The 14,437-nt window shown below is 35.3% G+C and overlaps 1 protein-coding gene across 1 annotated transcript; it reads right to left on the bottom strand.

The window, feature by feature from the left end:
- Positions 1-9,550: 9,550 nt before the first annotated feature.
- LOC104112684 (uncharacterized protein At4g26485-like) lies at positions 9,551-12,823 on the bottom strand. Its single transcript, XM_009622679.4, has 3 exons — positions 12,551-12,823; positions 12,238-12,436; positions 9,551-10,509 (listed from the first exon to the last, which is right to left on the bottom strand). The coding sequence occupies exons 1-3, from the start codon at positions 12,732-12,734 to the stop codon at positions 9,741-9,743; spliced, it is 1,152 nt and encodes a 383-aa protein (XP_009620974.1). The 5' UTR covers positions 12,735-12,823; the 3' UTR covers positions 9,551-9,740.
- Between the last annotated feature and the right edge of the window lie 1,614 nt (positions 12,824-14,437).

The following is a 14,437-nucleotide window of genomic DNA, read 5'->3' as shown; positions in this document are numbered from 1 at the left end:
TGTCCTCTTTATATAATAATATAATAAGATAACTACTTTATTCTCCATTATTTCTTGTCCCCTTTATATAATAATATAATAAGATAATTCATATTTAATTTTTTTTTAAAAATCTGTTGGGCCCACTTAGCTCATTTAGCCCGCGAGCCAGGACCGTTTAGCCCGGGACCAAACGGTCTCGGTCCCAATCCCGGGTCGGTCCATACAAAAAGACCGTTTGGACCGTTTAATTTGGGATCGGTCCGGGACCGAAACTGTTTGGACCGGCCCACTTAGCCCGTTTAGATCTGGGATCGTCCCATTTGCCACCCTTAAATGTAATCCATGTTGATCATTGTGCTAACACATGACTATGTTCTTTTTAACGCAGGATTACTTCATTAGGAGTCTATCAAAAGCATTACTACTGGATCTCATATACCAAAGCCAAGAAGATTACATTGGGACTACAGTTTATATTTCAGAAGTTGTCGTAGCTTTTTCAAATAAATTGTCATGCTATGTTATGTTCTGCCTATTCAAATTTGTAGTTCTTTGGGTTGAAAAAATACGTTTCAACTTTTGAAACCAATACGACTAGTATTATTTATTAGCATTTGACTAAAAATGAAGGCAATGCAAGGGAAGCATCTTATAATACCATTGGCTAATACAAGAGAAAAAGTTGCACCAAGTATTACAACTTACACGTAAAAAGCAACAGCTCCTTTGATGCTTCGAGTATAAAGCCATACTTTATCCTAAAGCAAAAAGGAAGGATAGTTGAACAATCCATTCAAGCTCAATGCCGAAGATAGTTGTACACTTTTCATCTCTGCTTCAAAATTTCTGGAAGTTCTTAATATGCTTGGTGGAACTTTGCTAAAGCCTAAGGGTAATGAATTAGAGAATTAGGGGTTTTGGACTTTTGGGGTGTGGGCTTAAAGTTATTGGGCTAAAAAATATATAAAAAAGTTGGGCTTGGACTAAACTATTTCGGTAGTTCGATATACCGAAATATTAAAAACCTAATACTGTATATCGAACCAAAATATCGAAATTTATGTACCAAAATACCGAAATAAACCGAAACAAAATATCAAATTAATTCGGTTCGCTTCGGAATTCGAATTTTATGCTCATCCCTAGGGTTTATGAGAGAATATTATGGGGTAGTAACAAAACATGAAAAACAAAAAATATCTTCCTGAATTAGGTTTATGTTACATATCAAACACAAAGTAAAACTTTATTTGCACTAAATATTTATATTACATCGTACATATCCGGTGTAAGATAAGTGTTTACCCCAAAAAGACCCCAAATGAACGTTATTTCTCGTGGGGGTTTGGAATTGGAGTTGGGGGGGGGGGGGGGAGGGGAGAATACGGAAAAACCACATGATTTTTGGTGTATTGATCCGTCGGTCCACTTAACCTCTCTTGGAAGGAATACAAAGAAAGAAGCTTCCGATTACTGATGAGTCAAACTGTTTTAAAAGTTTAAATGTGAATGAAATAAACTTAACAAATATCCTAACTATAGACTATAGTTATAGGAAAGCACTCTCCAACATGGTCCAATTTAAGTTTTCCTTTTGTTAAGATAATTTTGTATTTCGACTTAAAAATATAGACTGAAATCAATGATACTAAACGATGTGAACATATTTTCTTACTAAAAATAGAGAGTATTTTTCCTAAATTTATCTCTTTTGATGATTAAGGATGTATGTTAAGTAAATTTAATCAAGACTTTTTCAAAATTAATGAGGGATTTAAAAGAGTAATTTTGAACCGGTACAGTTGTTTGAATGGAACATTATAAAGTAAGGGGTCGAGAAACGCAACAAGTAAAGTTATCTATTTGACTATTCGGATTATAAACAACTCATGGACGGAAAAATATCAAACCATGCAAATTCTTTCATCTAAGATATATTTCACAAGAATTTTTAACATAAGGTAGAAGGTACAACTTTGCAGCACCAAAATTCTCTCTAAAAAAAATGATCGTCTTGACTTTTTAAATTTTCCCGATGGCAGTTTTTCTATTTTTCATCGTTGAATTTTCAGTCAAGAGAATTATTGATCCCATTCAAAAAGCGAAGAGAATGTTGTTTTTCATTCATTAATTAATGGTTAAGTTAAGCGAAATTTACTCTAGGCAAAATACATAAAGACCTCATTAAACTTGTCCAGAAAACATGTTTGAACACTTAAATTAAACGGGTAATTTTTTACCCCACAAATACATTGTGAGTGAATTTTGTTCCACCCTTCATGACACCAGACCCAGCGCGTGGCATCTTCTTATTTGAGGGGTTTTCTCTGATTTTCTGTTTTGCACATAATGCGGTCAACTAACTTGGTTAGGCTTGCATGGAAGATGATAATCCTACAAGAGAAGCCAACAATCTGCAATATCTATGCTCTAATCGATGCGATTTGGGGGAAAATCTACACTAGGTTTTGAGTTCATCAGACCATTTCTCGTTGTGTTTACACAGAAATGAGATCGGGGTTAGAAAACTAGGGTAAAAATTAAACAAAGTGGGAAAACCAGGGTAAAAATTAAACAAAGTGGGTCGGGTATTTTAATCGAGTGAGTTCAGTAGTGATGGACTGGGTCATTAAAATGGCAAACTTCATTAATGACGTGGCATTACCAGAAAGAGCGTGACTCACACTCGTTGTTATAATTCTGTATTGCTGTAATAAACAATTAAACTTTCTGAAAAAAAAACAGAAAGTTAGTAATACTTGTTTAACGAAATAGATTCTGAAAAATAAAAAAAGAGTATAGGAATAAATCGAGCCCACTGAATACACAGTGTGTCCTTAAGAAAATTATTCTCTTCAAGTACCCGAGGTGCTGGAATATATCCTCCCAGGATAGAACGATTTAATTCACCAGTGTATTGGTACCAAAAAACCCTGATGAACTGCGAACCACTCAATGGTCGTAAAACACACTGGAAAATATTGTGCAGAAGAAGAAGAAGAAGAAGCTCAGAAAATTTCGTAAGGAAAGATTATGGAATTCAAACTCTATTTATAGAGTTGCTGGCATTATTTATAAAAAGATTTGCAACCTTTCAGAAACAGCCATGGCTGTTGGAAAAGAGGTGTTTGAAATATTACGGAAAAAATATATTTAAAATAATTTGAAAAAGAAAACGGGCCTGACCGAACCGGTTCGCGGGTCATGGGTTATTCCGGATTGAATTTTTCGTTAATTATTTAATTAATTAATTAATTAATTAAAAGGAATTTTGTCCAAAAAGATTAATCAATCAATCGATCTTTGACCAAATCCAAATCCAAATCCAAATCTGAATCCAAATCCGAATCCGAAGCCGAAGCCGAGCGAGCGAGTGACGACGACAGCGCGAGGCTTGTATTTTTCTTAACTCTTTAAGAGCTAGAAGAAGATCAATTATATATATACCCATCAAAAGCCTTTTCTTCCTCCGATATGGGACAATGTCCCTTTCCCAAGGAAAACTCAAATATTTCATTTTTCCTCCATTTCTCATTCACCTTCTTTAAGCTACATAAGCTTAAAATCCCAACAATCTCCCATATGAATGGGGAATGGTTATAAAATAAAGGAATGCACGGATGCGTGTGTGTTTTACATGCAAGAATTAATTGCATCTGGATAAGTAGGTTTCCCTTAGAACTTTTCATAGTGAACTTATATCGGATATACTCGGTCAATCGGTAGATTTGATATCTTTGAACCATCGAGCTTTGTTGTATACCTCGACAATATAAGTCACACAATTAATCCTTAACCATCTATGGTTCTCACGGTTGTGTTCGTTTCAGCCATGAACACTGCCTGGTTTCATGAGTGCTTAGAGAATGGGCCTTTACTTTCATTCCCCTTGAAGCGGCTTACACTTCACACTCACATAGGTGATTTCTAAACGTGTAATCCTATAGACACACTATCTGGTCATATCCTGCCAGACTTAGCAAATCATTAAAAAATCTTTAAGCTTTGTTGACTCATCAAAAAGCCTTAATGCTTTACCTCGATTTCTGAACATTGTCTTCATCACGAGAATGGGTTGAGTTATTTGACAATGTTGAACCATCATTCATAACTTTGTTTGATCTCTTTGAACCTAGCTCGTGGGATCTCCAGTCTGCTAGGTAGAGTTACCGTCATGATAACTTGTCTTAGACCTTAACCACATTCCCTTTGATGATCTTTCAACTGCCTCTCTAGATAGGCCTTTTGTAAGTGGATCCGACACGTTATCTCTTGACTTTATGTAGTCAATTGTGATAACACCACTAGAGAGAAGTTGTCTAATGGTATTGTGTCTCCGTCGTATATGACGAGATTTTTCGTTATACATAACGCTCCCTGCCCTGCCTATTGCCGCTTGACTATCACAATGTATACAAATAGGTGCCAAAGGTTTGAGCCAAAATGGAATATCTTCCAAGAAATTCCGGAGCCATTCAGCTTCTTCACCAGCCTTATCTAAAGTTATAAATTCAGATTCCATTGTAGAACGGGTGATGCACGTTTGTTTGGATGATTTCCAAGACACTGCTCCACCCCCAATTGTGAAAACATATCTACTCGTGGATTTAACTTCAGATGATCCAGTGATCCAATTTGCATCACTATATCCCTCGATCACGGAGGGATATTTGTTATAATGCAAAGCGTAATTTTGGGTATGTTTGAGATACCCCAAAACTCGTTTCATTGCCATCCAATGTATGTGATTGGGATTACTTGTAAACCGACTCAGTTTACTAATAGCACATGCTATATCTGGTCGTGTACAATTCATGATATATATAAAACTTCCCAATACTCTTGCATAATCCAATTGTGAGTCACTTTTACCTTGATTCTTTTGAAGTGCATAACTCACATCAATTGGAGTCTTGGCAATTTTGAAATCCAAATACTTGAACTTGTCAAGTACCTTTTCAATGTAGTGAGACTGTGATAATGCTAGACCTTGTGGAGTCTTGTGAATTCTGATTCCTAAGATCACATCAGCAACTCCTAAGTCTTTCATATCGAATTTGCTAGCCAACATGCGCTTAGTAGCATTTATATCTGCCATGTTTTTGCTCATTATCAACATGTCATTAACATATAAACAAACAATGACTTCATGACCCGGAGTGTTTTTAATATAAACACATTTGTCGCACTCGTTGATTTTAAACCCATTTGCCAACATTATTTGGTCAAATTTGGCATGCCATTGTTTGGGTGCTTGTTTAAGTCCATAAAGTGACTTAACAAGTTTGCACACTTTCTTTTCTTTACCAGTTACCACAAAACCCTCAGGTTGTTCCATGTAAATCTCTTCCTCTAATTCTCCATTTAAGAAAGCTATTTTAACATCCATTTGATGGATTTCAAGACCATACACGGCCGCTAGTGCCAGTAACACCCTAATAGATGTTATCCTCGTTACTGGCGAGTAAGTGTCAAAGTAATCAAGGCCTTCCTTTTGTCTATAACCTTTGACAACAAGTCTTGCCTTATATTTTTCAATAGTGCCATCAGCTTTCACTTTCTGTTTAAAGATCCATTTCGAACCTAAAGGCTTATTTCCTGGAGGAAGATCTACCAATTCCCATGTATGGTTATCCAAAATTGATTGAATCTCACTATTGACTGCCTCTTTCCAAAACGTTGAATCAGAAGATGACATAGCTGCTTTAAAAGTTTGAGACTCATTTTCAAGCAAGAATGTCACAAAATCTGGTCCAAAGGAAGTAGATATTCTTTGACGTTTGCTACGCCTTAGATCTTCTATACTTGGAGTATTTTCCTTTGGTTCTTCCCGAGGTCATTTAGGTCTTTCACTTAACGACTCACATTCAGTTTTATACGGATAGATGCTTTCAAATAATTCAGCATTATCTGATTCCATTACCGTATTAATGTGAATTTCGGGATTATCGGATTTATGAACCAAAAACCGACATGCTTTAGTATTTGTAGCATATCCAATGAAAACGCAATCAATAGTTTTTGGTCCGATTTTAACCCTTTTAGGTAAAGGAACTTGTACCTTTGCTAGACACCCTCACACTTTGAAATATTTCAAGTTGGATTTTCTTCCTTTTCATTTTTCATATAGAATAGATTGCGTTTTGTTGTGGGGTACTCTATTGAGTATTCGGTTAGCTGTAAGGATAGCTTCGCCCCACAAACTCTGCGGTAATCCGGAACTTATTAATAAAGAACTCATCATTTTCTTTGATGTCCGATTTTTTCTTTCCGCAATTCCATTGGATTGAGGTGTGTAAGGTGCAGTAGTTTGATAGATAATTCCATATTCCGAACATATTTCTGCAAATGAAAATTCATATTCTCCACCCCTATCACTTCTAATTATTTTGATCTTTTTATTCAATTGATTCTCCACTTCATTCTTGTATTGCTTAAATACTTCAATTGCTTCATTCTTACTATTAAGCAAATAAACATAACAATATCGAGTGCAATCGTCAATAAAAGTAATAAAATACTTTTTCCCACCTCGAGATGGTGTCGACTTCATATCACAAATGTCAGTATGAATTAAGTCTAAAGGATTTGAATTCCTTTCAATAGACTTATAAGGATGTTTTACAAACTTAGACTCAACACATATTTGATATTTTAATTTATTACACTCGAATTTAGGCAACACTTCTAAATTAATTAACTTTCGCAAGGTTTTGTAATTGACATGTCCTAAACGAATATGTCATAAATCATTTGACTCCAATAAATAAGAAGAAGTTGCAATTTTATTCATACTGTCAACAACCATTACATTTAGTTTGAAGAGGCCCTCTGTGAGGTAGCCCTTTCCAACATACATTTTATTCTTGCTTACAACAACTTTATCAGAAACAAATACACATTTGAATCCGTTCTTAACAAGCAAAGAAGTAGAAACTAAATTCTTCCTAATAGTAGGAACATGAAGAACGTTGTTGAGCGTTAACACCTTGCCGGAAGTCATCTTCAGGAATATCTTCCCATAACCTTCAATCTTGGCTGTTGCAGTATTTTTCATGAAAAGCTCTTCTTCGGGACTAGCAGTAGAGTAAGTCGCAAATACTTCCTTGACAGCAAACATGTCGAGTGGCTCCAGAGTCAATCCACCACTCCTTCGGATTTCCAACTAGGTTGCATTCCGAAAGCATTGCACACAGATCATCAATGTCATAATTCTTCTCCACTATGTTGGCCTGTCCCTTCTTCTTATACCTTTTCGGGAGACGACAATCAGGGACTTTGTGACCAGTTTTTCCACAATTGTAGCAGCTGCCATTGAATTTCTTTTTGTTCTGCTCCTTAGTCTGTCCAGAAGACCTCTTTCTCTTCTTACTTTTGGAGCAGTCTCCTCAACGATATTAGCTCCCATGATCGTTGAATTTTCACGAGACTTCTTCTCGGCTGTTTTGTTGTCTTCCTCAATCTTGAGACGAATCACAAGATCTTCCAACTTCATTTCTTTGCGCTTGTGCTTAAGATAGTTCTTGAAATCTCTCCACGAATGAGGCAAGTTTTCAATCATTGCAGCCACTTGAAATGCTTCATTCACGACCATACCTTCAGCAATAAGGTCATGAAAAATAAGTTGAAGCTCCTGAACTTGGGTTCCAACAGTTTTACTGTCTATCATTTTATAGTCTAGAAACTTGGCAACCACGAACTTCTTCAAGCATGCATCTTCAGTCTTGTACTTCTTCTCAAGTGCGTCCCATAATTCTTTCGAAGTATTCATCGCACTGTACACATTGTACAAGTCATCCTCTAAAGCGCTTAAGATATAGCCTTTGCAAAGAAAATTTGTCTGATTCCACGCCTCAACAATCATGAATTTCTCGTTGTCCGGCATGTCCGCAGCAGGCACTGGAGGTTCTTCACTAGTGAATTTCTGCATACCAAGTGTGGTAAGCCAGAAGAACACCCTTTGCTGCCATCCTTTGAAGTTGGCTTCGGAAAATTTCCCCGGTTTTTTTGCCGGTGGAACAGCAGTCCGGCTTGACGAGGCTATCGTCGTTGCCGCAATAGTCGCAGAAGAATTTTCGTTATCAATTGCCATTTCTCACTGTAAACAACAGAAGAGTTCAATTAATGGCAAAATCAAAACAGTAAACAATACTGTTATTAACAAAAACAGTATGTATAATAAATAAAACCGAAGTTTTTATATACTGTTTCACAGAAAAACGATGAAGTTTTTATGTTTTTCAAATCGTTTTACGAATTTCAATACTCTGATGAAGTTTTTTATATCTTTAAATCAGAATAGTAAAATTCAGAAGGAGTAGAAAATCACACAGGTTTTAATCCCCACAAACAAAACACAGAATATAAAAAAAAAATTCTTAAGAATGTTATAATTCTGTATTACTGTAATAAACAATTAAACTTTCTGAAAAAACAAAACAGAAAGTTAGTAATACTTGTTTAACGAAATAGATTCTGGAAAACAAAAAATACAGTATAGGAATAAATCGAGCCCACTGAATACACAGTGTGTCCTTAAGAAAATTATTCCCCTTAAGTACCCGAGGTGCTGGAATATATCCTCCTAGGATAGAACGATTTAACTCACCAGTGTATTGGTACCAAAAAACTCTGATGAATTGCGAACCACTCAATGGTCGTAAAACACACTGGAAAATATTGTGCAGAAGAAGAAGAAGAAGAAGAAGAAGAAGCTCAGAAAATTTCGTAAGGAAAGATTCTCGGATTCAAACTCTATTTATAGAGTTGCTGGCATTGTTTCTGAAAAGGTTTGCAACCTTTGAGAAACAACCATGGCTGTTGGAAAAGGGGTGTTTGAAATATTGTGGGAAAAATATATTTAAAATAATCCGGAAAAGAAAACGGGCCTGACCGAACCGGGTCGCGGGTCATGAGTTATTCCGGATTGAATTTTTCGTTAATTATTTAATTAATTAATTAAATAATTGAAAGGAATTTTGTCCAAAAAGATTAATCAATCGATCTTTGACCAAAGCCGAGCGAGCAACGACGACGACGGCACGAGGCTTGCCTTTTTCTTAACTCTTTAAGAGTTAGAAGAAGAGCAATTATATATATACCCATCAAAAACTTTTTCTTCCTCCGATATGGGACAATGTCCCTTTTCCAAGGGAAACTCAAATATTTCATTTTCCCTCCATTTCTCATTCACCTTCTTTAAGCTACACAAGCTTAAAATCCCAACACTCGTTACTCTTTAACTGGTATATTGTCATGGAGGGTGGAACAAAATTTACTCACAATGTGTTTAAGGAGGTAAAAAGCCACCCATTTAGTTTAAGTGTTTAAACCTATTTTCTGGACAAGTTTATCGGGTCTTTATGAATTTTGCCTTTACTCTCTAATATGAACTTCTATCATGGAGTTGGAAATTTGGTGCAACCTGCTTTTTTCTTTTTCTTTTCTTACTCGCTTCATATTACCAGAGATTGATATAAACGAAACTACCATATCATAAAATTTCGGTTAAAGAACCTCGATCATTGCCACTTTATTACTAGGGCATTTCAAACCTGGTCACCCATAATTACAGTTAACATCAAGCATATTAGCTAGTCAACAATCAAATTATAGAGCATTTCAAACTTTTTCTCCCATAATTCAACCTTTCTATAGAACATTGGGTAGAAAAATATGGAGAATAGTAGCACTTAAGTTAACAACAGATACTTGGATATACATATCCAATATTCACTGTACAGACATAATAATTTATATTATAGGTAATATCCCATACCCTGTAGCTCATACAGCCTTCGATCGATATCTAGCAGCATCTGTTCTAACCTGAAAAATCTTGACTGCTTCCAAAATGGAATCTCTTCCAAAATTTTCGAGTACGGGTCAGGGAGCCACCCATTCTCGGCCCTGAACATCAAAGAAGCACGCTGCAGAGTTTTACGAACTTCAACTTCAACATCAATGTTCTTTCTTCTAAATGTTTGTTGAATATCGCTGAAATGCTCCTTGAAGATGCTAAAACATTCACTTCTGTTGTCATGCCTTGCAGGTAAACCAGCATAACTTGGAAAACCATTCATGTCATAAGTTGGAGAAGTTCTACTGTAAATCGAACTTAGTTGTTGCTGGAAGGGGTAAATCGGAGGACTTATGCAGTTGGAAACGTTTTGAATTTTCTGAGATGGAGTATGTAAATAAAGTTTTCTCTTTTGTTGTTTGTTTTGTTTTGTTTTATGCATACTCTTACAAGATGAGTCGAGTATAAACATGAAAGTAGTGCACTCACGCAGTGGAAAAGACTCGTCACATTTCGAGCCAGCTCCATATTTATTGTTGTAACCAGGGTAATTTTCAATTTTGAAATCAGCACATTCGACACTAATCAAGGAGTTTTGTCCTCCAAGTCCAACAAGATCCCAAAGGTTGAATGGCTGAGTCGTTTTATGGGAAACATGAATTTGACCATCGGCTCGCAACCTTGCTTTTGCACTCCCCATAAAACCTGCCACAAGATTCTTATGCATTCTGCACATAGGGAAAAAGGCACTTGAGAAAAGGCAAAGTCCAGTGAAAGAAAAGCCAATTAAGCAACTAGTCTTAGTCTCTAGAGGACAAAAGCCAATACTTTCAGCATACGAAATTTATTCCCTTCCCAGCATGATCAAAATTGGCCTAAATGAGCCAAAAGAACTGGCCACAAAGAGATGGACATAACTAACGGTGCATTTGGTAGTTTAGGTTGATGAAATCATTTTACAATATTTGCTCGTCTTAGATTGAAGAAAACAACGTTGTCTTTTAAGGGTAGAAGTCCCCTACAAAACTATATGTCGCTTGAGCAAATCTTCAATATTGATATCCTAAACACCCTACTCCATTCCTATATAATCAGAGGTACTCCACACGTTGTCTTCAACTCAAATTTAGTTGTTAAAAAACTGGTAAAAATGTATATTTTATACTAAATATGAGCTGTTGGTGAAAAGTAGATGCACTAATTTAAAAACCTAAAGCTTTTGTCCAGAAACTGTATTTGTATTAAAAATATATTTGATTATATATAATTATTTAGGTGGGAACAATTGTAAAATATTCCATGGCAATACATGCTCTTGTTTTGGGTTCCCAAATTGTTTGACCCCGGTTCTATTAACCTTAAGCACTTTTCCTTTTGAATTTTACAACACTTTACAAAACACCACAAGGTCTCTTTTAAAAAATTAAAGAACAAATAGACAAGCAAACCAAAAACTCTTTGAAAGCGACTTTCGCCCAAATCCAAATTCCTGAAATTGAGATCAAACATTGAAACAAAAAAGGATGAGAATTCCTGATTCTTGACTTCTTGTTGCTTCCACTCACACTCACCCGTTGTCAGGTCCTTCACTCTTTCTCCTATCTTTTTTGTTGTTCATTTATTTTCCCCGTATATTATATTATGTGTAATAATTTCTCTTAGCTTTTTATAATTGTTGTCATTACCCAGCTCTTGCAAAAGCAGTGTATAATATTCGTTGAGATTTGGAGTATGCTTGTGAAGTTAAGTTTGATATTGCTCGTCACTACTGCAACGATAAAGAGAGTTTTTTCTTACATGAAATACTCGTCGTCGAGTACAATTATAATAGTGATGTTTATATTCATACGTGTTTAAGTGGTTTGTTATTTTTGTAAATATATATATTGAATATTGGTACTCGCTCCTTAGTCCGGTCATTATGATATATTAACTTAAAGTAGCTATAGGAACCCATAAACTTCAAATCCTGGATTCGTCTCTGGCTCTCCCACCTAATAGATTAGTATTTTTGGTTGGGATCTCTTGTTCAATCTATAACAATTGGTATTGGGAGCAGGTCGATCAATGCTTGAGGCCGCGACTTGGAGTGGTGGGCCTGGACCAACGAGGGGTGCCAACCGTGACCAACTAAGATGCCAGCCCTGACTTGGTCCTCAAGCGGGGGCGGGGCGAATATTGTGTGTCAACTATCCCTCAATGATTAAAAAGAGAAATACTAATGGGTTTATAGGCTGAAGGGCTCTCCCTACTAATTAACAGACTGGTCTTTTGGGTTGGACTCTCCTATTGAATCTATAACACTAGGTAAAATCCTTGTTTCAAACTCCACCTTCTACTCTATATATCCTTTTTTAGCAGTTCAAAAATTCCACGAAAAACATGTTACATACACATTATAACGCATAAGAAAAGTAGTAAAAAAGGTATCCAAGAAGAAAAAGAGGGAGTCATACTGGATAAGATGATTATTGTCCTCTCTGCCATAGAAACCTGCATGAGGGAAATTAAAGATAATCCGATGGAATTTTCGGGTCCTGATATCAGGATGATGCTGCAGTTTTGTGGCATCCACGCCATGCAATATAGTTCCTCCCAAAGCTTTCAACTTTTCTAAGTTCGATTTCCCATTCTTGTACATTTTGATCACTTTATCTAAAAAGGGCCCAAAAAAGAAACACCAAAGTTGGAATTTTGAGAAAACCCCATGTGTGATTAAGTAAAATAAAACAATCCAGAAAGAGAATAGAGTGAAAATGGATATAATACCATAAGATTGAAGAGAAGAAGCAACAATGTTGGAAGCGGAGCCAAAAGAGTGAGCCAAACAGAGAGAAAAGGAGAAATCTCCTTCACCCACTAACAATATTTCTTGATATGAAGAGTAATGTTGTATCCTTTTCTCTTCTTCTTCAATGATCACACTTGGGTTTTCTGTCACTTGGTCTGCCATAGCTGCGCAACTCTTTTTCCTTGGTGACACTGACACTGGTTTGTTTTATACCAAAAAGAGAAAACATCAAATTTGAATTATTTGAAGGATTTGTATTGAATGGAATTACGGATTTGACATCACTTTGTAACGTTTTAAGTGAGAGTTGCTTCTTGTTGCCACGAGGGGCAATACGGGAATCACAACATTTTCAATGAACCATCCGTCGGTCGTGTCTTCCTCAGCTTCTCTTGGAAGGAACGCAAACAGGAAGTTGTCAATTATTGTTGCAATTTATAAACTAAAATTACAGAGAAACAAATGGTATTAACTATTTAGCTTTGTCCCATTTTCATCAGACGCTATTATTACGGGGGGAAATCGTTTACATAGGTGATAATTGTTCTATTTGAACTTTTAAAATATAAATTAAATTAGCTTATAAGTATTTTAATCATAATATGGGCATAGATTCTGGAAAATCGTCACTCAAACTTTGGAAAAGAAAATCTCATATCCCACAAATTTTGAAATCTTTTAAGACCATTACTCTCATTTTTTTAACATCTAAATTAAGATTATTATCTAAATTAAAAGAGAAACATTTTCATTAAAATAATTGTAGATTTAGATAAAACCAAACATATGAATTTACTTGATTATGAAAATTATTTATACCCCCAACTTTGCTTTAAAAATCAAACTCGCACTCATACATTCTCCTCCCATATGTATATTGACGGTTTAAAATGCCTATTTTATCCGTATATTATCAACCTTTGCCTTTTCTTTTTTACTTCTTTAAATCATTTCTTTTTTTAATCTAGAAATAACTTACCTATAGAAAAAGAAATATTATAAAGTGAGAAATAGTAATTAAGAATATAAGTTAAGGACGTTCTATAACGAAATAAATGAACAGAATAAAATATTAATTTTATTAATGTGAGAGAATAAAAATTCTAATATATATCTATTTACACAAGTGAAAATAAAAAAGGGTAACAACCTTATAAATATATCTCATCCCAGTTAATACAAAAATAATTAATAAAAATAGAGGTAGATTTCATAACAAATTTCTTAAAGTTTATCTATTTATATTGTAAATAATATTTAAGTTAAAAGTTAGAAAATATTCCATTAATGATGATCAAAACTCGTTTATCTATATAGACAATAGAGAATAGGATAGAAATGATATGCACACAGCACATACATATATACATGCTTAAAGCACATAATATTAAAATAACAATCTAAGTAATACTTGTTCTATTTGAACATTTAAAATTTAAAATAAATTAAGGTATAAGTATCTTAACCATATTATGGGATAACATCTCTCTGATTTTGGTTAAAAAAATCGTATCACACAAATATGGGAGTGGTCTTTCGGTTCCGAAGAACATGGATTTGGCATTCTGATTTTCACACTGATCTCAATCATGCTTGAAAAATCCTTTTCAAGTCTTCTCCGGTAACGATCCGACCGACTGATTGTTTTGAGCTCTAGTGCGTCGTTCAACTGTTTGAGGCCATGAGCAGCTTCACTTCAGGTATTATGACTTGTACGTGTGGTCAGAATTGAGTTTCGGGAAAGTCCGGAGTTGATTTAGAAAGAAAATTCTCATTTCAGAAGCTATAAGTTGGAAGAATTTACTAAGGTGTGATTTTGAGTAAACGACCTCGGAATCGGGATCTGAAGGTTCCAACAGGTTCGT

Source organism: Nicotiana tomentosiformis, chromosome 7 (assembly GCF_000390325.3).
Source record: "Nicotiana tomentosiformis chromosome 7, ASM39032v3, whole genome shotgun sequence".
In the NCBI taxonomy this organism is placed as follows: Eukaryota; Viridiplantae; Streptophyta; class Magnoliopsida; order Solanales; family Solanaceae; genus Nicotiana; species Nicotiana tomentosiformis.
This window is presented reverse-complemented; position numbering and strand designations above follow the sequence as displayed.